We start from the raw sequence: 25421 nt of genomic DNA, 5'->3' as shown, positions 1-25421 counted from the left end.
TGTGCCTTTTCTGTCTCATGTCATGTGAATGCTGGACTTAATACTCTTCACTTTTTCTGAAAGTCTAGTGGAACAATGAAATCTTTTAATTTCTGGGCCAGGAGTGGTGGCTCACACCTGTAATCCCATCACTTTGGGAGGCTGAGGCAGGCAGATCACCTGAGGTCAGGAGTTCAAGACTAGTCTGGCCAACATGGCGAAACCCGGTCTTTACTAAAAATATAAACATCAGCTGGCTGTGGTGGTGCATGCCTGTAATCCCAGATTTCCGGCGAAATGAATGGAATCCCAGCTACTTGGGAGGCTGAGGCAGGAGAATGGCTTGAACGCGGTAGGTGGAGGTTATAGTGAGCCAAGATTATGCCACTACGCTCCAGCCTGGGTGACAGAACAAGACTCTGTCTCAAAAAAAAAAAAAAAAAAAAAATTTATTTGTGATTAAAATGTGACTTTAAAAGCCTCTAATTGCCGGGCGCGGTGGCTCAAGCCTGTAATCCCAGCACTTTGGGAGGCCGAGACGGGTGGATCACGAGGTCAGGAGATCGAGACCATCCTGGCTAATATGGCAAAACCCCGTCTCTACTAAAAATACAAAAAAAAAACTAGCCGGGTGAGGGCGGGGCGCCTGTAATCCCAGCTACTCGGGAGGCTGAGGCAGGAGAATGGCGTGAACCCAGGAGGCGGAGCTTGCAGTGAGCTGAGATCTGGCCACTGCACTCCAGCCTGGGCGACAGAGCAAGACTCCGTCTCAAAAAAAAAAAAAAAAAAAAAAAAGGAAATTCACATCTTAGAAACATACCCATGATTTTGCTGCTCTGTGATGCTACTTTTTTCCTTTTTTCTTTTTTTTAAAGAGATGGGATCTTGTCCTGTCACCTGGGCTGGAGGGGAGTGCAGTGTCGCTCCTGTCACAGCTCACTGCAGCCTTGGATTCTGGGCTCAAGAGATCTTTCTAAGGCTCTCTAGTTGTTGGGATTACAGGCACGTGGCACCGCATCCGGCTTCATTCTTCATCTTTTTTTGACAGTTTTTGAATGATTTGCACAGGAGGGGTCAACAAACTGTGGCCTGCTGGTCAAATGCCACCTGTTTTTGTAAATAAAGTTTTGTTGGAATGCAGTCATGCTCATTTACTTACATGCTATCTGTGGCTATTTTCATGCTACCATGACAGATTTGAGGAGATGTGACAGAGACCATATGGCTTGCAAAGCTTAAAAGCCTTGCTCTCTTACCGTCTCTAGAAACAGTTTGCCAACCCTCGTCCTAGAGTGCGGCGCTTTGCAGTCTGCTCTTTCTCTCTGCAGACCGTGCATTATTCTAGGGTGTTAATTTCTCGTTATAAATGGCCAGAATATGCCGTAGAGTGGGTGGACGTCACAAACTTTCCTTGCTGGACTGTTATATTGTATCTTCTTTTTCTCCCCTCAGGAGAACTGTCACATTTGCACATTTATGATTTATTTAGCAGGCACTTATATAGCACCTACTGTGTGCCAGCATTTTTCTAAGCACTTTACCAATATTAACTCACTTAGTCTTCAGACCTGCAATGAGAAGTGTATGCTAATACCATCCCCATATTATAGATGAGAAGGCAAAGTCAGAGGAGTTAAATATACTGGGCTAAGACCGCGTAGCTTATTTGGCAGCAAAGTCAGGTTTGAATCCTTAGCAGCTGTTAGGAAGTGTCCCAGGAAAAGCAAGCCCTTGTGAATCCCTGTGTGAGGGGACAGGGGCTGGGGCAATTTTCTCACCAGGAGTGAGCCCTGCCAGACCCTACCTCGGCCCAGCCCTGGAGCCTCACACCATCCAGATTTGACTTGGCCCTGATCTCCCGGCTTGGGCCAAGTGACCACAAATTTTATTTCTTTGTTTAAAATGGCCCTGAAAAGAGGACCAGCAGCTGATGCTGAAGAGAAAGTGCAGAGGGCTAAGAAAATAATGACTCCGGATCAGAAAAATACCATTTGGGTGTAAGAGTACGAGAGTGGATGGCTGAGCCTGGCAGGAGCTCTGCTTTGTGGCCGGAAGAGTCCACAGCTTGCTCACTTGTTAGATAAATGGTAACTCTGCAAATATTTGAGTTGCCTGGAGAAAACAAAAATGTAACTATCCAAGAAAAAGGAGGTGGTTCAAGAAAGTTTGTGATCTTCACTCCGTAGAATATTCTGAGCCATTTACAATGAGAATGTAATGATGGACACCGTGGATTGCTTGTGGCAAGCATGTTCTTCGTCCTCTGTGAGATAGGGGGTCTTAGGGGAGCAGGGGGGAGTCCCAGACGTTCTCACCAGGAGAACAAGCTTCCTAAGATCTCATGGAGCCCTTGTGGCCCATCCAGGCACCCCCACTCCAGTGATGTCGAGGAGGCTGGTTGAAATCCCCTGCTCAGAGACATTTTAGAATGTGAATTTAGCCAGGGCTTCCCGCAGAACATTCATGAATGGGTGGATTCCAGAAGATCCCGTGTTAGGAAATGCCGTGTTATAGAGACTGGAGTGGAGGTGGGCAGGGGAGGGAGTCCACCGTGTTGAGAATCCTCCAAATGCAACACTCACTTTCCAGAAGATGAAAGACACACTGAGCTGTGTCAGGGCAGGACGCGCTGATCTGTTTGGTTCATCTCTGTGAGCTTCAGCACTGACCACAGTGTCTGGCATGGGCTTTGAAGTAATTGTTATTAAATGAATTAAGCATCTCCCAAGCTTTGGAAAGGAGGCAAATTGGGTCTGGCATGGTTTTTGGTCAGAAGACAAGATGACCACAACCCAACTCTCTGCCCATCCACTTAGGGTCCTTTTAGGGCACGGCCTTCATCCTCTCCCGGCCCCTCTGAGTGGAATGAGAGGTGGGAGAGCCCTGGGTTTTGGGGCCGCTGCCCTGTTGAGCTGCTCTGCCTGATTCATTTCAAGCCACACTCTTGAGAGACCCACTGAGGAAGCCTTCGCAGGCCCAGCTGCCATAACCCTAAGCCTGGCTGGCTCCTCAGGCTTGTCCCAGGCTCAGGAATGCTCACAGGGGATGGTCCGGCCTGAGCCGCTGGGGCTCACCCTCCACCCTGTCTCTCAGTCAGTTGGGAGGGAGATGGGAAATCCTGTTCTGAGTCAAAAAGGAACCCTCCTCCCTTGCCTTCCTGATTCACTTCCTCATTCTGCCGACATTTTACAGCCTAGCACAGACGCGGGAGCCACGCAGGCCTGGGCTTGCTTCTGACTTGGTGTCTCAGTCACTGTCTGACCTGGGCAGGAGAGCCAGCCTCAGTTTCCCCATCTGTCAGGCAGCGTGATGACCCCTGCTTTGAAGGTTGATGGGGGCCTTCATGGTGTCTGCCCAGTGCCTGGCATGCAACAGGCCTCACACGTGGGAACTCTTGCCGTTGTGAGTAGCATTTGGTAACATTTTACCCAACCAACAGGAGTCTCCTGTGGCATCCTAAGCTCAAGACCCAATGATAACCTTGACACCTACCAGGACAACCATAGGGTCGCAGATGAGCCCAGAGCAGGAGATAGGGTAGCAGCAGGCAGGGGACTCCTTAACTGTGAAACAGCATTGTCCAAGGTGGGCCCGGCTGGGCATTTTGCTGGGAAAGGGACTGTAAGGACAGACTAGGCACAGACACTTTTGGAAAGAATGGAGGCTGCTCTCACAGTTCATTAGATATTGGCAAGCTTAATCAGTTCTTAAGAAAAGACCCTTCTATCTGAACCCATGGCTTGCTTCTCTCTCTCTCTCTCTCTCTCTCTCTCTCTCTCTCTCTCTCTCTCTCTCTCTCTCTCTCTCTCTCTCTCTTTCTTTCTTTCTTTCTGTTGAGTCTTGCTCTGTTGCCCAGGCTGGAGTGCAATGGCACGATCTCAGCTCACTGCAACCTTCGCTTCCCAGGTTCAAGCTATTCAGCTATTCTCCTGCCTCAGCCTCCTGAGTAGCTGGGATTACAGGTGCCTGCCACCACACCCGACTAATTTTTGTATTTTTAGTAGAGATGGGGTTTCACCATGCTGGCCAGCCTGGCTCAAACGCCAGACCTTAGGCGATCCACACACCTCCGCCTCCAAGAGTGCTGGGATTACAGGCATGAGCCACTGCACCCGGCCCCCATGGCCTTTTTTTTGAAGAGCAGGTTTACAATAAATAGGATGCCTTAGGGTTAAACGGCACCTTGCAAGGCATCTCCTAGCATGTGACTTAAGGTGCCCTGTTGCAAGGGCCCTGCTTGGTCCAATGTGGTTTTCACACCATTGAGCAGATGCTGCCCGGACTGCGTGTGGGTCCTGTCACTGGGTAGGCTGTGCCACTCTCTTGCTCACAAACCCTCACTGGCTCCCTATTGCCCACAGAGTAAAACCCACACAACCCTTTGGAATCCTGTGCTGTTCAATCCCCTCAGCCTGCTCTCCAGTACGGCTTCCTGCCATCTCTCTTTGTTAACAATTGCCAAGCCCGTCCTGCAGCCTGAACTTGGCCTTGCACTTTCCCACCTCCCAGCTTTTGGTCTCACCAGTCCATGCACTGGTTATGCCCTTTCCTACTTCTCATCTTACTCAGACCGTTCTCATCCTTCACATCCCAGCCAGGGTGTCCCTTCCTCCATGAGCCTCTCCTGGAATCTTCATCAGAATCATTGCTCCTTTCTCTAGAATCTGTGCCTCTGCATTTAACACCCATAGCACTCTCATTTACAGCTCGTGATCTGGAGAACCTGAGCTTGAAACCTATAGGCCCTATTGGCACAGCGCCAGGCATATCTGGATGTGGAAGTCAAACGGTCTTTTTTGTTTTTTTGAGTCAGGGGTCTCACTGCGTTGCCCAGGCTGGCTTCAAACTCCTTCCACCTCAGCCTCCTGAGTAGCTGGGATTGCAGGCAGGCACCACCACACCGGGCTAAATGGTCTTAGATTTGAATTCTTGCCTCCCAACTACTATCTCTTGAATCTTGGGCAGGCCATGAAACTGTTCAGCCTCAGTGTTCTCATCTATAAAATGGGAATGAATATTAAGACCTACCTTTCAAGTATAAATTTTTTTAAAAAAATTATCTCAACAAATGCTGTTGAATTGAATTGAGTAGCTTTAAGGGGGGATGGGGGGGAGTTTGTTCCGCACCGGAATTCCAAACACCAAATGATGGGCTGTTGGGTTGAGAACCCTGGCATTCAAGGCTATTTGTATGCCGCTGAGTGCATCACTTAGCTTTATTTTCCTCTAAGGCTGTCCATGGCGGCTGGCTTCCCACAGCGATGCAGCCACTGGTGGCCACCCCTCTTCTCCCAAGCTGGCACTTTGCATTTAGCACCTCTTTTGGGAGGCAGAGTTTGCTTCTGTTTGTTTTGTTATTTGATTCAAACATTTCATGCCATTTATATAAGACCTATAAGACCAGTTTGGAGGCTGAAATGGTGTCAGGCTCTCAGAAGCAGTCTGACTCAGCAGCTGGGACAGCTGCAGCTGCGGAGTTCAAACACTTAGGTTCGAATCCCAGCTCTGCCTCCTGGGCAAAACCAGTTCGGAGATTTTATACTCCAGTTATCTCACCTCTCTGAGCCTCAGTTTCCTTATCTCTGAAATGGGCATGATGATACCAACCATGAAAGTTGTCTTACAGAGCAAGTGCATTAATAAATGCTTGGAGAGGGAGAGGAATATTAACTAGCACCTAATACCTGCTCAGTAAATGGAACGTACTATTCTCCATTTTGAAAAAAAGATCTCAAGCAGTTTCTTAGCTTCCTTTACATTGGCACCTCATTGATAGGGTACAGGTTTTAGCTTCCTGGAAGGAAAACCTTCCTTTGAGCCTGAGCTATGTAACAACAGAATAGGCTGCCTGAAGGAGGTAGTGAGCCACCCATCACTGAAGGTGTTCAAGAGTCTTGGGAGCCTTCGGTGGGTGTATTTTTAAGGAAATTCAAGCAGAGATGGTTGGTTAGATTAGGTCAGTTTTAATGGTCCTCCTAGTTTTGGGATTCTGATGTTTTTAAAACAGTTTTGTTGAGATATAATTCATATAATATACAATTCATCCATTTAAAGTGTACAATTCAGTGCTTTTTTAAAAAAATAGAGACAGGGTCTTGCTGCTCTATTTAAAAAAAAATAGAGACAGAGTCTTGCCAGGGTGGTCTCAAACTCCTGGCCTCAAGCAGTCTTCCCACCTCAGCCTCTGAAAGTGTAGGGATTACAGGCATGAGCCACCTTGCCTACCCTCACTGCCTTTTAGTATATTCACAGAGCTGTACAGCCATCTCCACAATCATTTTTAGAATATTTTTACTACCTCCAAAAGAACCCCTGCACTCCTTAGCAGTCAACTCCCAATCCTCCCACTTCCCTAGCCCTAGGCAACCACTAATCTAATTTCTGCCTCTGTAAATTTGCCTGTTCTACACATTTCACATCCATGAAATCATACAGTACATGGTCCTTTGTGACTGGCTTCTTTCATTTAGCACAGTGTTTCCAAGGTTTCTCTATATTGTGGCATATGTCAGCACTTCATTCTTTTTCATAGGTGAATAATATTCCATTGTATGGATAGACCACGTTTTACTTACCCATTTGTTAGTTGATGGACATTTGGGTTGCTCCCACTTTTTTTTGGGGTATCATGAACATTTGTGCACAAGTTTTCTGTAGACATGTTTTCATTTCTCTATATGTAAGAGTAGAATTGCTGGATCCGGTGGTAGCTCTATGTTTAATATTTGAAGAACTGCCAGGCTCTTTTCCAAAGTGGCTGCACCATTTTCTGTTTCTGCCAGTATCATATAAGGGTTCCAACTTCCCTATATCTTCACCAACACTGGTGATTATCTTCTTTTGATTATAGCCATTCTAATGGGTGTGAATTAGTATCTCATTTTGGTTTTAATTTGCATTTCCCTGATGGCTAGTGATGTTGAGAATCTTTTCTGTGCTTTCTGGGCTTTTCAGTGTGCTTATTGGCCTTCTTAGATGTAGGTATGGTTTAAAGAAATGTCTATTCAGATCATTTGCCCATTTTATGATTGGGTTGTCTGTTTATTATTGAGTTTAAGAGTTCTTTGGACATTCTAGATATAAGTTCCTTATCAGATATGTGATTTGCAAAAATTTTTTTCCATTCTGTGGGACATCTTTTTGCCTTCTTGATGGTGTCACTTTTTTTTTTTTTTTTTTTACCTTTTTGCCTTTGAAGTACAAAAGTTTTAATTTTGATGATGTCTAATTTATCAATTTTTTTATTTTGTTATTGTGCTTTTGCTATCACATCTAAGCAACCATTGACTATTCCAAGGTCAGGAAGATGGATGCCTGTGTTTTCTTCTTAAGAGTTTTATAGATTTGGCTCTTACATGTAGGTCTTTGATCTATTTGGAGTTAGTATACAGTGTGATGTAAGAGTCTAATCTCATTCTTTTTCATGTGGATATCCAGTTGCCCCATCACCACTGTTGGAAAGATTATCCTTTTCCATTGAATTGTCTTGGCACCCTTGTTGAAAATTAACTGTCTGTAAATAGGAGGGTTGATTGTTGCTTTCTCTGTGAGTCATTTTGAAGAAATAGAATGATCCTTCTCAGAGGTACAAGACAGGTCTTGGCCATCACTCTACACTGAGCTGCTGCCAGATCTTGGACGGGTCTGTTTCCCAGATCTTGGGCGGGTCTGTTTCCCTCATTAAGTCAACCCATCTGTAAAACGGCACAGCTAGATAAGAGGATTCCTAAGAACAGGTCCAACTGTGACATGTTAGCTGGGAGGTTTCCACAGAACCTTTCATTGTTCATTGGCTCACTGGAATGTCCCGTCATCCCTCAGGCCTACCCCACCACCTGAGATCTAGAGACAGCCTCAAATCTGGGGGCAGTTCCAGGAACTCCCTACCCTGATCTGGCCCCAGAAAAGCCAGCCCTGCCTTTCCAAGAATGTTGATGTTGTGTGTATTTATTGAATGAGCAGCACTGCCCTCCTCCTCTGTGCCAGCTGTGTCCCAGGCCTGAGGATACTGAGGGGATGAGACATAGCCTCTGCCCTTGAGGGGGACATTCTAATGGGAAGACAGACACATCAGCAGATGATGCAGAGCTGAGTGGGGCATGCTGGCTGGTCCTGCGTGCCACAAGCTGCAGATGCGAGAAGGTGGATGGCAATGCACGGCCTTGCTGATAGGGCTGCAGGCCTGGCCACCGTGGTGAACACTTGCCCTGGGCCATATCTGAAGAGTGTCAGGTTGAGCTATGGAGTCAGGCCACCATGGGGAACTCTTCATAGCTCTTTCACCCGCCACCCAGCAGCAGCTCTTGCTTGACTTACGCCTTTGGCTCTGCAGCCAACCTCAGCATGCTGACCGGGGGCTTGCTGGACACTTGTCTATAAGCTCAGTGTAGTTCAGGGTAACAGGAAGCCTCTGCAGTTGGCCTGCCTGAAGTTCAATCTTGGCTCTGCATGCTTTTGGGAAAGTTATTTAACAGCTCTATGCCTTATTTCCTATCTGTAATAAAGGGCTGGTCATGGCATCTACCTGATAGGATGTTTGCTTCTGAAGCCCTGTATAGTGCTGTAGAAAATAGCTGGGCACAGAGCTAGCTCCTGCCAAGGTCTCCAGCTGTTGCAGGTTGGAATTAGAGCTTGGAACAATATAGCATTTACTCCAGCCTGCTGTGCATGCCATCATCGGTTATAACCCATGGCTATTACACGTTGTAACGTGGAAATATGGTATAATTAGCCTTTAGGTTGCCAGAACAAGAGATGACGGTGATAGTCCTTTACACTGGGATAGGGCAGGGCCTCTCAGCAGCGTGTGTTTTCCTTACTAACTGATTCTGTTAGAAAAAGCCCGGGGGTGAATCAGACGTGCCCCTCTCTTTCACAACAGCCTTCCAACTGAAAGCTCACTCGTCTCAGAGTGGGTGGAAGTCAGGTGTGCACTATTGCTCCCCTCTGACCATTGAGGAAACGGGCTTGGGTGCAAGTTGGTGGTGGAGCCCACACTGGAACCATGACCCCTAACCCCATTCCAGAGCGTGTTCTGCCCCCACTCGTGACCTGAAGAAAGCCTCTTATTTTGGGGTTACAGAGTCTGTGCTGAGGCCCACTCTTGCCTCTGATTCCTGCCTTTCTCAGTTCCCCTGAACCAGCAGCACGTGAAATCAAGGACTAATGAGGGACAGATATGTCCATTCTGGCTCCACACTTGTTTCTTTTCATAAAAAAATAAGCCAGGCCTGGTGGCTCACGACTGTACTCTCAGTTACTTGGGAGGCTGAGGCGGAAATTTTGGGCCCAGGAAGTTTGAAATCAGGCTGGGCAACATAGCAAGAGCCTGTCTCTAAAAACAGTCAAATAAAAGAACACTTTCTGAGTACCTACTAAGCACCAACCGAGGTAGGTATTATAGTTTATATTTTCCAGATGTATCTTTCCATTCACAAATATGTGTGAGCACTTACTGTGTGTCAGTACCTGTTTCATGCCACGTGTTGTGGTTAAAGTAGGCAAAGGCTGTGCCCAGAGGCAGTTTATGTTCAAATGAGAACAACAGACTCAGAGTTCAGAGGAATTGGACTGGAATCAGGTCCCTGAACTTAGAAGTTGTTGATTTCCAATCCTTATTCTAGGAGACCCCCTGGCAGCTGCACGAGTTGTTCAGAAATTCCAGGCCCTACACAGGAATCTGTCTGGGACCTGCAGGAGATGGGAGAGAGGCCCCGTGGATGTGCTGCTGGGGAGCTCAGAGAGCCCCATGCACCTGTGGGTGACTCCATTTGTCTTCTGCTTTTACTGGCTTTGGCTCATGGTTGGTTCCTGGTGCTTGGTTCTGTCCTCAGAGAGTTGCCTGCATTCAGGGAGTTGGCTGTCAGCACCCTGAGAACTGGAGCAGGTCCCTGTTGGCCATGTGTTTTTGTCACTCAGTCACTCAGCTGCTCACCCCCTTAGCCTTCAGCCAGCAGGCCCCGTGCTCAGCACAGCAAGGAGCTTTCAAGGAGGAGATCCCTGGGAAGTGCTCAGCACAGAGTCTGGGAGCTCAGTTAGGCTGCCCTACACCACAAATGCCAAAACCAGTGAGAAATGCAAGCCACAGTGAGCCAGCATGGCATACCTACCAGAAGGGCTAAGATGAAAAGACTGACCTTACAGTGCTGGCAAGGCCGTGCGGAAACTGGAGCTCACACATGGCTGCTGGGTATGTAAAGAGGTGCAGCCACTTTGGAAGTGAGTTTTATGTGAAGTTTAAAAATTTGTGTGTAATGAAAACAAAAAAGTTTAAACCCTATATTTTGGCACAGTCCTTTTCAATGGAAAGACATTTTCATCCAGTAGAAGGCTGTCATTTCTCAAGTCCGTGTTGATGAGAGTACAGTCTGACGATGTGTTCTTGTGCAGCCATAATTTTGCTTTAAAAGGGTCTGTCCACTGGCTGCTGGGGTTTAGGGTCGAGGAGGACTGTGGTGAGGTGTGTGTGGCCATTGTGCCGTTCCTGCTTCTTTGGGCTGCAGTACAGATGGCCCAGGAAGAGGGAGATGTCTGGGAAGGCAGGGCCAGCCGGCCAGGCAGGTCTGGGGGGTTCATGGAGGGTCCCTCTGTGGGGAAGACTCTGTCTGAGAAGGCGTGAGGTGCTGGTGTGGAGGGTGAGGCCTGGCACGTCTGACTCCCAGGGCCAAGAAGACATTGGGAGAGGGGTGGGGGATGGCCTGGGGGACAGGTGTCAGTGCCATGCTGTCTGGGGTGCTGGGTGGGTCACTGGGGAAGGTACAGGCAGGTGCAGGGACCAGGGGTCAGACATCCTGGCTGGTTCTGCCTCATTGGGCCAGATCTTCTTGAGGGTGATGGGGGCCTGGGGCCTGACTCGGTACCTCGGATTAGCCTGGCCCCAGAGCATATGGGAGCTCTCCTCTGGGGCCAGGGTCCTGGGGATTTCATCGATGGGCACTGGGGAGTGTGTTTCCGCTGCAAGGTGTGTGGTCAGGGAAGGGCTGCTTTCCCAGGGCTTCCAGAGGGCACAGCCCTTCTCCCTTCTGCCTGGCATGGTGCGGATGGAACTGATAAGGGGTGGTGGGGGTGCAGTGTACCCCTTGAGTGCAGGCTGCTGTCCGCACCTCTGTCCCTCCCCTGACCCTTGTCCCAAATCAGACTCTGCTGGTCCTCAGGGTTGAGGTGGGAGAAGTTGCATTCATTCATATTGACTCAGAGCAGGCGCTGAGCTCAACGGGGCAGGTGAAGTGGGGAGCAGGAGAGATGAAGGGACAGATATTTATAGTCCAGTGGGATCCAGGCTGAGATTGACATCTGCATAGGAGTGGCCATAGCTGGGTCAGTCATTCAGGGAAGGCGTCCTGGAAGAGGAGCCATCTGAGCTGAGCCTGTGGGGATGCTGGGTTTCCTAGAGGCAGTGGTGTAAAGGGAGAGGGGGAGGAGACAGCCTGGCCAGGGCAGAGGGAAAAAAACGCTGAGCATTTCAGCCTTGCTGGGAGGTCTAGGGGCTCTGGGGCAGGGGTGGCCATCGGAAGGTGGGACTGCAGAGCTCCTGGCACCTGTAGTTTAGGGCGTCCTGTCCTTGGTCGGGGAGCAGCCGACTCCCTCAGTTTACCTTCAGGGCATCTGAGGAATGTGTGCGTTTTCACCCTCAAGTGAATGCCTCAGGTGTATTGATTAAGGTGGCTCCAGGGAAGCTGTGTGAAGTGAGGCCCATTGGAATCTGGGGAGGGAACCAGCAGCCCCGCCTCACTCCGTCCTTCTCCAAGAGGAGGAAGCCTGCTCTGCTCTTCAGAAACAGAAGTGACTGATGCAGCTGAGGCAAGAAGGGCAGGGGTTCTTTGCACTTGGATTGCTTTCTGATTTCTAGTCTTGGCCCACATGGACTCAAGCCTAATAGCACCCAGCCCCAACTGCCCCCCACACCATGTGGACGAATTTGCCAAAATACACACTCACGCCCACGGTTAGAATCATCTGTTTTCATCTACCGGAGCCTGAGATCCTCCAAGCCCATGGTTCTCAGAGTGAGGTCCTGGAGCAGCAGCGTCAGCGTTACCTAAATACTCATTAGAAATGCAAATTCTTAGCCCCCACTTTTATAAATTGGGGGTGGGGTCCAGCCATCTGTGGTTTAACAAGCCCCCCAGGTGTCTCTGAGGGAGGCACCAGTGTGAGAATCACTGAGCGAATCCACCGTTCCTCAAAGGATTTTGGTTTTGTTTAAATCACAACTCTCAGTGAAATATATTCTACATTTATACATATGCAACGCATCCATCCAACAAGCAAAAATCTCACAAAACAGTATTTATCCTTCGTCCGTGAGAGGCACTGTGATATTTTTCATTCTATTCTGTCTTCTTTCCTTACAAAGCACTTTTGATCAAGACCCCTGAGTTGATTTCACAGTCCATGTGTAAGTCACACTCACAGTGTGAAAAACCAGTACCAACACCGCTGCATTAACTGGCCTGTCCACATCACACCAGTGGCCTGTGGCACTCAATGTTCCAGCCAGGCTGGGACCTGTGCTCTGGTACCCTGCCCAATGCTCTCTGACCGGCAGCAGATAGCCAGTGCCCTGCCTGCCTGCCCTCTGACCGGCTCCACCCACGCTGCCGGCAGCCCCTGTCACTCTGTGGCCAGGGCTCCTGGGAGCCCCCTCGAACCTGCTGGGAGCTGTCCCCTTCACAGTCTCTGGAGCCTGAGACAATCACACCTGGTCCCAAGAGCTAAGGCCCCACCCCTTGGAGCTGCCCGCCCTGCCTTAGGAACACACCTCTGCAGCAGCCTGGCCTTCATCCCTACCGCAGCTGGGGACCTCTTTTCACCTTGCACACACTCTGCCCCCTCCGCTCTGTCCCATTTCCCTCTTAGCTGCCCTGATGTCTTCTCTCCCTCTCAAACACCTGTATTTGTGTGTTGCTAAGGCCAGCCCCCCTGGGTAGAAATCCTGGCGTCCTCCAGACTGTGCCTGGGGAACTTGGGTTTCATTCGTCGAATAGAGACTGGAAATGGGTTCTATGGTCGGCGTATTTGGAAAAGGAGGTGCATCAGAGAGCAGCTGGCTTTCCCTACCAGGCACCACTGGTCTGTGACAGCGGGGCTGACTTAAAACGGCTTTGGGACCACCTGCCTCCAAAGCAGTCCCTGGCCAGTGTCCTTTGTGACTGTAATTGTAGAGTAGGCCTCACAACGCCTTCCACAGTGGGACTTCTTGTGTAACCATGCATAGCCGGTGGACAGAGGGCGGTGTGGCCCTGCAGCCCGCATGGCTTTGGTACAGTCCCTTAACCTGCCAAGCCTCTGTCTGCTCACCTCTAAGATGGAATGAAGCCCAGTAATTGCTCCTCACTCTGGATTAGCTGCCTGGCAGAGTTGCTGTGAGATTAAATGAGATAATGCATGGGCGCCATCACTGAGTTCCTATCCCTCCTTTCACACACTTTGTTCTGAGAGTCACCTTCTGCCAGTGCCACAGAGGAGAGGATTGCCAAGGTCCGTCCTCTTGGTGCAACCTCCTCTGCGATAAATAAGCAAAATTGTGTTCCCAGAATCCACTGGAAAAAGCTTTGGGATTAAGACCAGCTGTAACTCAGTGCCTGAAATTCCATCCAAGCATAAGAGCAGTGGGAAAGAGAGGATAGGGGTGGGAATGTGTGTGGCGGGGCAGGAATGAGTCACAGGACAGCGAGTGAGTCACAGCAAGTGAGTACACCCATGCCAGAACTCTGGGTCAGCTCGTGGTGGGCGGCCCGGGCCAGCTTGACAGAGCAGGGGCACCAGGCTGTAATTGCTAATGGGGCCTGCCATGGGAGCTGGGTTTACCTGGGTCTGAATCCCAACGCTTTCTGAGTTCCAGAGCAGAATGTCAGTGGGCAGCTGGGTTGGCACAGGGCTGGAGTGAGCGGGCACAGTGTGACGGAGGCTGCCTGGCAGCTGGGGGGCTCAGCTGGTTGTCCTAAACTCTAGATTCTTGAGTTGCAGCTCAAGAATTCCTGCTCTGGAGTTACCTTCCTGGAACTCAGCAGCTCCCATTGGGATTCTCAGAGGGACAGGGAGGGCCGTGGAAGCTGTGTGGCACTGGAGGATTTAAGAGCAAAGAGTTTAGACTCAGGTTCATCCTTGCCTCTGCTACTTAGCGTCCCGGTGACTTTGGGCAGCGGTGTGAGTGTCATTAAACCTGTTTTCTCAGCTGTAAAGTAGGGATAATATGAATGTGTCACTGGGCCTATGTAGGATAAGTGAGTTAATACCTACAAACCTTTTATCATACGGTCAGGCACATGCAGAACACCAGGTAATGTCGGCTTTTACTGTTATTGATGGACCTGGGTCCATCACTTTTCAGCAAGCTGTTTGCTTCTCCGAGTCTCAGTTTCCCTCTTTGTAAAATGGGACAAATAATGCCCGCTACGTGACAGTCACTCCCTGAAACTGACATTGCCCCTTTCTTTGCTCGGGAGGGTTTTGGTGTCGTGTTTCAGGGGTGTTCACTGAGGAGATTGGGTTAGGTCCTGAGCAGGATTCTTGGAGCCTCTGGATCATTGAATGACAAGAAGAATTACAGTGTTTTCAAATTCCCAGATAATATTAATTAATTAATTAATTAATTTTGAGATGGAGTCTCGCTGTCACCCAGGCTGGAGTGCAGTGGCGCAATCTCTTCTTACTGCAACCTCTGCCTCCCAGGTTCAAGCGATTCTCCTGCCTCAGTCTCCCAAGTAGCTGGGATTACAGGCGCATGCTATCACGCCCGACTAATTTTTGTATTTTTAGTAGAGACGGGGTTTCACCATATTGGCCAGGCTTCTCAAACTCCTGATCTCAGATAATTCGCCTGTCTTGGCCTCTCAAAGTGTTGGGATTACAGGCGTGAGTCACCGTGCGTGGCCCCAAAGAATTTTAAAAACTGCTGTTAGGATGTTGGAGGGATTGAGACAGAGGTAAGAACCTGGTCCTCATGGGGTATCAGCCCCTCACCAGTGGCATTGCAAAGCCAAGTAGGGGCCCCACCCAGCACCCTGAGCTTTGGAGAGCCGGGGAAGGGGAAGGGAGGGAGAGAGGTCTGTGCCCAGTGACCCCAGGACACAGGGCCCTCAGCTCCAGTTGGCAATCCACGTGCTGACCCAGCAGGCGATCTGCCTCGGGCGTTTTTTCCGTGCCAGTATCCTTTCCTTCCTGCAAGGCTGGTCCCCCAGAGACCAAATTGCATCTCGGCCAATTGCTTTCAGGCCTGGAATCAGGGCAAAGGGAGCTGATGTCCAGATGGACATTCACAGTTACCCGATGGACCACAGGAGCAGCCCTGGCCTGGGGGCCCACACATCGATTTTTCCCTGTCCTCTGCTCTGCCCTGGATCACAGGAGAGCTGACCCCTGCAGGCTGCATTGTCCCAGCTCCCCTATACTGGCTTCTGGCAGGACCAGAGGTAAGCAGTCGGCTGGGGGTTTCTCTGACAGCGTCTCCACCCCGGGTGGCGTCTCCTGCAGCAGACGTATCTCCTTTGGGGCTCTAGTTCCTGCTGCTCAGCGGCCCCCAGCATGGGTCTAGTAAATCTAACATTGCCTCCCCACCTTGTCTCTCCAGCCTAGGGGCTGATCTCTGGGCTTCCCTTTGTCTCCTTGCAGCTTCTCAGCTCCTCCTCCTCATTACACCCTCCTGGTTGGTAGCTGGACTCGGAGGGGCTTTGCTCTGCTGATTGGACCTTGACTCACATGGGGTTGCTTTCCTCCCAGGGGCAGTTCTATCGGATGCCCCCATGGTAGGTGAAGTTCAACTTTATTTTGGAGTCAATGTGGTCTAGTGAGAATCTAGGGCTTCAGAATCCAACAGAACAAGGTTTAAATCTCAGTGTTACTGCAAGTGCCTCCATGCCCTGGACCAGTGACTGCAGTCTGCACATTCTTATCCAGGATCTTGGAAAATAACAGCTGCTCCTGTGCCCTGGGCACCTATTACCACTCCGGGCACCTATTACCGCTCCGGGCACCTATTACCGACCAGGTGCTCCCACACCTGCTCCAGTCAGCCCCACAGCATTCTCAGAGGTAGATGCCCCTGCTGTGCCTGGGGGCGGAGTGGGGAGGAGGCTCTGCCCAGGCCGCCAGCTAATGGGCCACAGAGCTCACCTGAGACCAGCCCCGCTGCTCCCCTCTCTGCTGCTCCTGAGATGGGCTTTTCAGACCGGGATGCAGGAGGCCCAAATGGGGTGGCTTTTGGACAAGGGCCTCACATGGTGTGGCCTGTCATTATTTCATGAGTGTTAGCACCTTCTCTTCCATGGCTGGCCTTTTTTTTCAGTCTGCAACATGTTTGCCAGTATCTCCGAGTCAACCACATGCTTCCTTATGACATTTCAGCTTCTTCAAAGCACTCTGACCTTTCTTTATGACTCAGATTAAGGTGTCCCATTTTGAGAAGATGGCTAAAGCCTGGAGCTCAGATTCTGGAAGCTTCCTGTCCTCTCCCAAAGTGCATCCTTGCTGTGCATTCCTGGGGAGACTGTGTCTCCAGCCGTGCCCACAGGCCTTATCCACCTCTGGCGGACTGGCTGGTCTTCCAGGCCCGTGGCTTTTGACCCAGGTTCTGTGTTCTGAGCATGTGCTGAGTTTCAAGCCTGCCTCACCATCTGCCCCAGCTCGGGGCTTTCCATCATGAAAAAAAAAAAAAAAATCACTTCTCTTCCGCTGTCATTTGTGATAACCACATGGACGCTGAAACCCAAACCCAAGGCTGTTTCCTTTCTGTCTCCTCCGTGCATCAGCGCCAGCATGACCTAGAAAGGGTCAGCACCCTCATGGCCAGCCCTCTCACTGACTCAGTGGGGACCGCTCAGAGACACGCCTAGAGCCCCACTCTCCTGCTGCCTGCAGCCACACCCCAGGGATGTCCCCCAGACGGGGCTTGGAAACAGAAACTACTTGTTCTTCTTTTTACCCCCGAGCACAGTTATTTTGCAATATTGTTTGGAAAATGCACAGTGCCTTTTTTTTTTTTTTTTAATGCTATCTCCATTTAACCAGTCGAGAGATGAAAGTTCTCCCCTCCCAGAGAAGCATGCTGGCTCCACTCACTCCTGCAACCTTTTCTCGTTGTCCTTGGCCGTGTGTATCTGCCATCTCTGCAGTGACCCCAGTGTCAGCCTCCCTCTGAGTGCAGAGTGCTTCCCTCCTCCACCCACCCTGGCCTGGCGCTGTCTCCCACCTGCCCCCTCCAATGCCTAACCCTTGCCAGCTCCAGTGCCCTCAGCAGGCAGTGCCTCCCAGCCACCTTCCTCAAGCCAGGTGACAACCACTCCTTTGAGGTCCCGTGGCCCCTGACCTCCTGTCCCAAAGCTCATGCTGGCCTCACTGTAGCTGCCTTACTGTGCGTCCATCCCTGCCCTCCACCCCTACTGCACTGGACATGGAGCCTCACCAAGCTAGAGCCACACTTGGTCTGTCTCCACATCCTCAGCACCTGCACTCAGCAGCCACTTAGTGCACTGATTCATTAGTCTATCAGCCGGCAACCCAGTTCCTATGCTGCTCCAACCTTGAGCTGGTGAGACAGCTGCTGTCTGGATGCAGGTTCCCAAGGAAGGAAAACCCTCCACCCAACACCTGTGCGTTTGGTAAAAAGGAACTATTTCCAAGCATGGTGTGTGCTCCAGGCGCTGGGCAATTTTTTTATTTAATTAATTAATTAATTAATTAATTTTAGAGACAGAATCTCTCTCTGTCACCCAGGCTAGGATGCAATGGTACCATCATAGCTCAATGCTGCCTGGACCTTCTGGACTCAAGTGATCCTCCCACCTGGCTAATTTTTTTTTTTTTTTTTGGTAGGGACAAGGTCTCACTATGCTGCTTGTGCTGGTCCTGGGCTCAAGTGATCCTCCCATATCAGCCTCCCAAAGTGCTAGGATTATAGGCGTGAGCCACTGTACCTGGATGGGTTTTTAAATTAATTAAATCTAGGTGTTATCCCCATTTTCCAGATGAGAATATGGACATCCAGAGAGGTTAAGTGACCAGCCAGATGCCACACAGCTAGTGAGTCATGGGGTCTTGACCACTGGGACCAATTCTAGATCCTTCTGGCCTCATGGCTGGCTCTTTCCCAGACGCGTGCCTGTGGGGTCACTTAGCCAGCTAACTCTGCTGTCTGCTGGGCTTTCCTCAGTTTCTGGTTGTAGCCTTGGACCACCTGAGGGAGGGGCTGGCTCACAACAGCCTATAGGCCAAGTGCCCTTGTGGTGTGTTTTTGTCTAGCCAGTGAGCTGAGAATGGGTCTGACATTTTCAAAGGGTTGTAAAAATAAGGAAGACAATGCAACAAAGACTGTATGTGGCCCGAGACAGCTAAACATGTTTTCTACCTGACTCTTTACAGGAAGAGTAGACCTCTGCCAACAGACAGTGTCCCCCAGACCATTCTTCCTTGCGGGGGGTTCAGGGAGTGACCAGCGGCTGTGCAATGGTTGTGGGGGGCTGGCTTACCTCAGCCTGCCTTAGAGGGAGTGGTGACACAGGCAGCAGTGCTCTAGGCTGGCTGAGGAGCGGTCTGACCGGCAGAGAAAGGGAGGACCAAGAGCAGTCTGATAGTCCCAGGGCAGAAGCTAGTCCCCAGAACCTGTCGTGCAGAGGTCACAGTCACATCGACCCTCTCAACCTACAACCTCAGAGGTCCCTCAGAGACTCTCTGTTCAACTGTCCCTAATACCACATGAGGTGGTGCAGAAGCTCCTCTGAGAGCTTCTTCAGAGTAGTATAGTGTCTGCTGTCTGCTTATTTCATGCTGTGCGCGTAGCTTCAAGTCTGGCTCTTAGCATGTGCTTAAGTCCTATGTTTCATTGAACTGAAGCAAAATAGGCAGAATTGGCCAAGAGGAGGCTCAGGTCTCCTGAACTCTGCCTGCAGCCTCACCCAGCCCACAGTTTGGTTGGTTTGAGGCACCCCCGCCTGCTCAACCCCCCTGGGTCCCTGGGTTTCATCTTCTATACCCTCCGGACACCAACCACTGAGCCTCACAGGCCATGGGCATTGCCAACAAGAAGGGATGCTCGAAAGCCTCGCTGCCCATGGATGATTAGAGCCGTGCTTCCCCACTGTCCCATCATCTGAGACTCAGCGGGACTCTTCTCTGTCCCTCCCATTCTTTGCTTAATAAAAATAAGAGCTGAGTTTTTGGAAGCCAGTCAAGTCACACACTAGCCGAGAAATTAGAGCCAAAACAAATACATTTAAATGCTTGCACATCCAATGTGCTTTTCAAGTAAAGCATTCAAAGGCAGGGAGTGGCTACAGGGAACATATTCAGTTGTTACAAAAAAATCAAAACAGGTCTGAAGGGAAAGCAACTCATTGGGAGAATCACAGGATGGGTTTCCAGAGCACAGCCCACTACGTCGCCTGCCTCCCCCGGCCAGCCCGTGTCCTTTGGCCCAGCACGCGTCTGATGGCCTCTTCCATTTTCTCCTTCTCTCTCATGGGTTCTCCCCTGAAGCTTCCTCTGGCCCCATGGAGGGCCTGGGGAGGGTGCCCAGCTTCCCAGTAGATACTTACTAACTGATGAGTGAAGACAATTTTTATTTTTAATCGTGATGATTTTTACTGCAATGTAATAAAAATTGTAATGTAAATTCTAAGTGCTTAATAGAAAAAAATAAGGAAAAAAAAAAACAACTTTCAACAGTGGTCCTACCCATCTCAACCAAGTGGCCTTCAAGGTCACTGTGCCTCTCCCCCCATGCCGGGAGAGAGAGGCCTGAGGGTCCCATGGGATGTGCTTAAAAGCCAGGCCTAGAAGGGGCTAAGGCCACTGCACACAGCTGCAGCTTGATCACACAGACCGTTTAATGGCAAGACGTCCCAGCCTTTTTCTTGAACTCCTGGGCTCGAGAGATCCTCCTGCCTAAGCCTCCCAAAGTTCTAGAATTATAGGCATGAGCCACCATGCCCGGCCCCAGCCTTTTACTATGAGTGTAATTTTTGTTAATGTTTTGTTTTGCTTTTACTAGTTGTTGAGTTGTGACTACCTAATATATAATTTTGTCTCTTTTTTGATATTGCCATTATATCCTACAAATTCCCATTCACAAATTCATTTTAAGCCTCCTTTTTGCTGGCTGCATAATATTCTAAAGTGCAAGTGTACCATAACTTACTTAAGCAATCCCCTATAATTGGGCATGTGAGTTTTTTCTGGTTTTGTTTTGCTATTTTAAATAATGCCATGTTGAGTTTTTTGATGCGTTAAACTTTATACCCATTCTGGGCTCATTTAACAATGTTGGCCTTACTCTCTACAAGGTATTATGGGAGATAGGAGGATAAACCAGACACAATCCCTTTAAATAAAATGCAGATACAAATAACTTTAGTTCAAAGCAGTTACATGGTTGCTATACGCAGACAACTAGAGTGGGAATACAGAAGAGTTTTGCCTGGACTTACTGGCAAGTCACAGGAGAAAATCTGAGACTTTGCAGCCATAACCCAGGGGAAGTCAAATGAACAGTCCAGCAAAAGGGGTCTCTGGTGGGTGACCTATGCCAGCAGCAGGTGTTACCTGGGCTGGCATAGCAAGTGGGTTGCATCTCAAGCGTTAAGTTCGTTTTCAGTGGTTGCGAGGAGTACTGTGCGGACGTCAGAGGGGAGCGGCTCAGTGGGTAACTTTAGTAGCGCCTGCCCATGGACCCAGGTTGGTGGAGAGGTGGGGATGGCATACACCTAACACGGCCATCCCCAGCCTGAGAGTTTCATCTCAGGGAGAGCTCAGGACTGGTGTTGGCTTGGCCCATGCCCAGAACTCTGTTCCTTAGGTTGAGGCCTCTTTGGGCCATTCAAATCAAGACCATTATGGGTCCAGACATTTCGGACTGCAGGTTTTGAGGTCCTCTTTTGGAGAGCGTGCAGTCTGAATAGACAGACGAGAACTGCCTCCGGGCCCCAAGCTGGGAGAACAGGAAGCAGGGAACCTGGGAGGCCGAAGACAAAGCAGTTTTGCCAGGCTAGAGCCCTGGGCTGCTTCTCCCAGAGGCCAGACCTGTTTTCCTTCCCTGCCTAATTCCAGTCCTGACAAATGCACCCGCCTCTGGCCGTATTTGCCCGACTAGGCGCGCCAGGGAGGGTTGGTGGTGGGAGCGGACCTGTCCCAGGTGTCCTGCCGGGGGCCTCTCCACAGCCCCCTACACTCCTGCCTGTTGACCTGATCTGTGGCCCTTTCTTAAGCCCCTGCAGGTGCCATGACTCAGCAGCCCCAGGAGGACTTTGACAGGAGCGTGGAGGATGCCCAGGCGTGGATGAAGGCTGTGCAGGATCAGCTGCAGGTCAATGACAACACGCAGGGGCCCCGCGCGGCCCTGGAGGCCAGGCTGTGGGAGACAGAGGTATGCAGAGGCGTGACCTCAGATGGCCCTGTGGTCTTGGCCCCGTCCTGCCCCGGCCTCAGACCTTAGGTTTCCTATCTGTTAAAGGCAAGGGTGGACTAGACCAGTGTTTCTCAAACTCTGATGTGCACACAGATCTCCTGGAGATTTTGTTTAAGTGCAGACGCTGATCCGGTCTGTGGAAGTGAAGCCCAAGACTTTGCTTTTGGCAAGTTCCAGGTGATACCATTATTGCCGGTCCTTGGAACACACTCTGATGATAAGGAACTAGAGCCTGTCCTCTCACCCTGCTGTCCCTGCAAAGGGAACCTGTGCAGCCAGGTGGGTCCCCCAGCCCTTGCTGGGGGGCTTCCCACCCCTTCTCTGCTTCTGCCTGGTTGGGGTCCCTGCCAGATCTGGATTGGCCAAGGTCTTCCCCCAGAGGAGAGGAGAAGGGGCTCTGCCCAACTAGGAGTGACTTCCTGAGCTTCTCCAGAACCGGAGTCTGGCTTTACCCACCTCACCTGGCACAAGTCCATGTAGTACTAAGTGCTGGTGCCCAGTGCCTGGCCTGGCATCGTGGTGCCCCTCTCTGGGGGTGGGTTGCCCACAGCCTGGGGACAAGAGGGAAGAATACTGAGCTAAGAGTCAGCAGCTGGAGTTATAATCTCCTTGCTGTTGCTAGATTGCTGTGTGACCTTGGTCAAGTCTCTGTCCCACTCTGGGCTTCAGTTTTCCCATCTGTAAATGGAGCAGCTGACTTACACACCTCTGGGGTCACATCCATTTAGATACTCCATAATTCTAATTTATCACCCAACAATGGTTGCTCGCAGTTGGGGGGTGCTGCCTTCTCCTACAGCAAACCAGTCACCCAGCCAGGCTGGAAGCAGTGGTGACCCCACAGCTGGTTCCTTGTGTGTTTCCTTTGTGTGTGTTGTCTTCTCGATTCTGCACACTGTGCACCGTATTGCATATATCTCATGCCCTTTCTGGAAGTGGACAGTGGGAATTAAGAATCCTCATCACCTTTCTGAGTCAATGTTTGATTGCAGTGTCACCACCACAGCCAGAGGCAGGGGCCATTGTCTGCCTTTTGCAACTGGGAAATGGAGTCTCCTCACACCGTTTCCTGTGCCTGGAGAGCCCTCTCACTCACGTTCAAGCTCTCTGCTGTGCTCCCTTCACCTTCTGTTTTGGGAAGCTCCCTCACAGATCACCCAAGAGTGGAATACCCCCTGCTTTCCGCCATCCCTGTGCCAGGGCTGGGGCTGTGCAGGTGGGTGAGGCCCACCCTGCTCTTGAGGGTTCCCAGCGTAATGGAGACGCATATGCAGTCAGGGTGACTGCACAAGCATGTATAAGGCACACCCCTAACGTGGGTCCCGGGATGTTATTTTCTTCCTCTAAAACCTTCCATGGCTCTCACTGTCCACCAAAGAAAAAACAAACTTCACCCAGCATCAAAAGTCCCCCACTATCTGCACCGCTCTGTTTTCCAGCCTCAGCTCCGGCCGCTGTCACCCCTCGCAAGCTCACACCGGCCTCAGCTCTCCACACTGTCACCCCTCCCAAGCTCACACCGGCCTCAGCTCTCCACACTGTCACCCCTCCCAAGCTCACACCGGCCTCAGCTCTCCACACTGTCACCCCTCCCAAGCTCACACCGGCCTCACCTCCAGCCACTGTCACCCCTCCCAAGCTCACACCAGCCTCAGCTCCAGCCACTGTCACCCCTCCCAAGCTCATACCGGCCTCAGCTCCAGCCACTGTCACCCCTCCCAAGCTCACACCGGCCTCAGCTCCAGCCACTGTCACCTCTCCCAAGCTCACACTGGCCTCACCTCCAGCCACTGTCACCTCTCCCAAGCTCACACCGGCCTCACCTCCAGCCACTGTCACCTCTCCCAAGCTCACACCGGCCTTAACTCCAGCCACTGTCACCTCTCCCAAGCTCACACCGGCCTCAGCTCCAGCCACTGTCACCCCTCCCAAGCTCACACCGGCCTCAGCTCCAGCCACTGTCACCCCTCCCAAGCTCACACCGGCCTCAGCTCCAGCCACTGTCACCTCTCCCAAGCTCACACCGGCCTCACCTCCAGCCACTGTCACCTCTCCCAAGCTCACACCGGCCTCACCTCCAGCCACTGTCACCTCTCCCAAGCTCACACTGGCCTTAACTCCAGCCACTGTCACCTCTCCCAAGCTCACACCGGCCTGAACTCCAGCCACTGTCACCTCTCCCAAGCTCACACCGGCCTCAGCTCCAGCCACTGTCACCCCTCCCAAGCTCACACCGGCCTCAGCTCCAGCCACTGTCACCCCTCACAAGCTCATGCTCTCCTTCAATTGGCCGAAGACCTCCTAGACTTTCCATCGCCAAGCCTTTGTTCCCGTGTTGCCTCTGCTAGGAATGCTCTTTTGTTTGGGTCTGCGTGTACACAAGAAATGAGACCCTCCTGTCCGTGCATCTTTCCTGACCAGTTTCCCCCTTTCTCAGCCCCAGCTCCTGACCCTCCCTGTCTGTGGGCATCACAGCCCTGCCTGTGTGCTCACTGTGTTAGGGTGCTTAGCATTTCATACTTTCTACCCTTTGCTGGCAGGTCTTTCCCCGCAGCTGGTGGTTCTGGTTTAAGCAAAGTCAAGGGTGGTCCTTACGAAGACACATTGGCAGGCAGGGTGGACGGGCCCTGGAAGCCAGAGGCAGCACTTCTGTGGGTCCCGAGGGGGTGGGAGTCCAGGCAGAGGGCAGTCATGGCCTGAGCCTTCTGCCACTGTCTCCTCCCACGGGGCTCCGGCATGCTTCATTTATTGTGTGTTTTGCCATTTTCAAAACCAATTTCACAATAAGAAAGAAAACATTTTCCTGTTGCCAGCTGGTAAGAGGGGGCAGCTAGTAGTGCCTCTCGACCTACCTGTGGGACCTGCCCCCAGGTTCTGGGATCTACCTTGTGCTTCCTCCACCAACTCTGTTAGGCTTGTCTCCAGTGCCTGTTTGCTTCAGTGACGAGGACATGGACTCTGATCCAGTTCTGATCCTTAATAGCCGTGCAGCCGGGGGGATGTCCCATGCCTTCCCGGGACCTCATGTTCCCATCCGTAGAGCAGGAGCGAACCCCCTCAGCCCTCGTGTTCCCAAGGGGTTAAGGGAAACTCCAGAATCCTCATGGGATGGGAGCTTTCTGTAAGGTGTGATTGGAGAACCCATCACTTCTGGGTTGAGAGCTTGGCTACTGGGCCTGCAGGCCTGGGCTCCAAAATCTGCCGTGGCTGTGACACCTCAGGAGGGTTTCCCAGAGCTCCCTGAGCTTCAGCTTGCTTCCGGGGAGAGTGATAGCTGCTGCCTTGCAGGAAGGAGGGAGGATTGAGGAGAATCACTTATAAACACGCTTGTATGCACAGTGCAGGGTATGCTGGCAGAGCTGGCTAAATGGAGGCGATTGTTTCTTGTGGTTTTAGAAGCTGGGATATACAGTGTACCAACTGTCCCTGATCATCCCCAGAGCCTCCAGGAGTGGGTCATAGGAGCTTCCAGCCACACTCCCAGGTCCAGTATAGGTAGTTATTTATTTGTTTATTGAGATGGAGTCTCGCTGTATTGCCCAGGCTGGAGTGCCGTGGCATAATCTCAGGCTCCCTTGTCCTGTATCTGGGTCCTGGCCTGAGCCAGGCAGCTTCCTTACCAGCTTCTGGGCCACCCTCTTGGTCAGGAGCATCCTGGTGTTTCCCAAAGCTTGGTTTCCCAGTGCACTCAACCTTCAATATATCTTACTTCCCTACCTTTGCTCAAATATCCTTCTCCAGTTGTCTTTAATTAGAGACCTGCAGGCTTGATGCCAATGCCACCTTCTCCACAAAGCCTTCCTGGATTTCTCCCATCCCTCCTTGAGCTCTCATACAAACTTTGCGGTCTCTTCTGACCCTTTTTGCAGTCATCTACGCTCTTATCTGCAGCCCTCTTTCCTACCAGCTTGTTCATCCAGGACCCTAGCACGCAGCGTAATGCTCAGCTGGGGGTCACCTGGTCTTGGCTGGGTTGAGGGAAAACCCTGATTAACCCCGTTCCTCCACTTTCCTGGTCTCCTGATTCTTCTCTCCAAGGTGTTTC

General features: G+C 51.0%; 1 protein-coding gene across 10 annotated transcripts in view; it reads left to right on the top strand.

The window, feature by feature from the left end:
* The window catches only part of SYNE3 (spectrin repeat containing nuclear envelope family member 3), a 97275-nt gene that overhangs the window by 17471 nt on the left and 54383 nt on the right, over positions 1 to 25421 (top strand). For 2 of the 10 annotated variants that reach the window (XM_073011295.1, XM_073011300.1), the window contains exons 1-2: positions 14308 to 15392; positions 21177 to 21334. In XM_073011295.1, coding sequence (XP_072867396.1) covers positions 15221 to 15392; positions 21177 to 21334 — 330 coding nt within the window. In that variant the 5' untranslated portion in view covers positions 14308 to 15220. Of the gene's footprint in view, positions 1 to 14296; positions 15393 to 15591; positions 15726 to 21176; positions 21335 to 25421 lie in introns of those variants that run through there. The other 8 variants (XM_007987742.3, XM_007987743.3, XM_073011299.1 and 5 more) reach the window with 6 other exon arrangements.

Source organism: Chlorocebus sabaeus, chromosome 24, assembly GCF_047675955.1.
Source record: "Chlorocebus sabaeus isolate Y175 chromosome 24, mChlSab1.0.hap1, whole genome shotgun sequence".
Lineage (NCBI taxonomy): Eukaryota > Metazoa > Chordata > Mammalia > Primates > Cercopithecidae > Chlorocebus > Chlorocebus sabaeus.
This window is presented reverse-complemented; position numbering and strand designations above follow the sequence as displayed.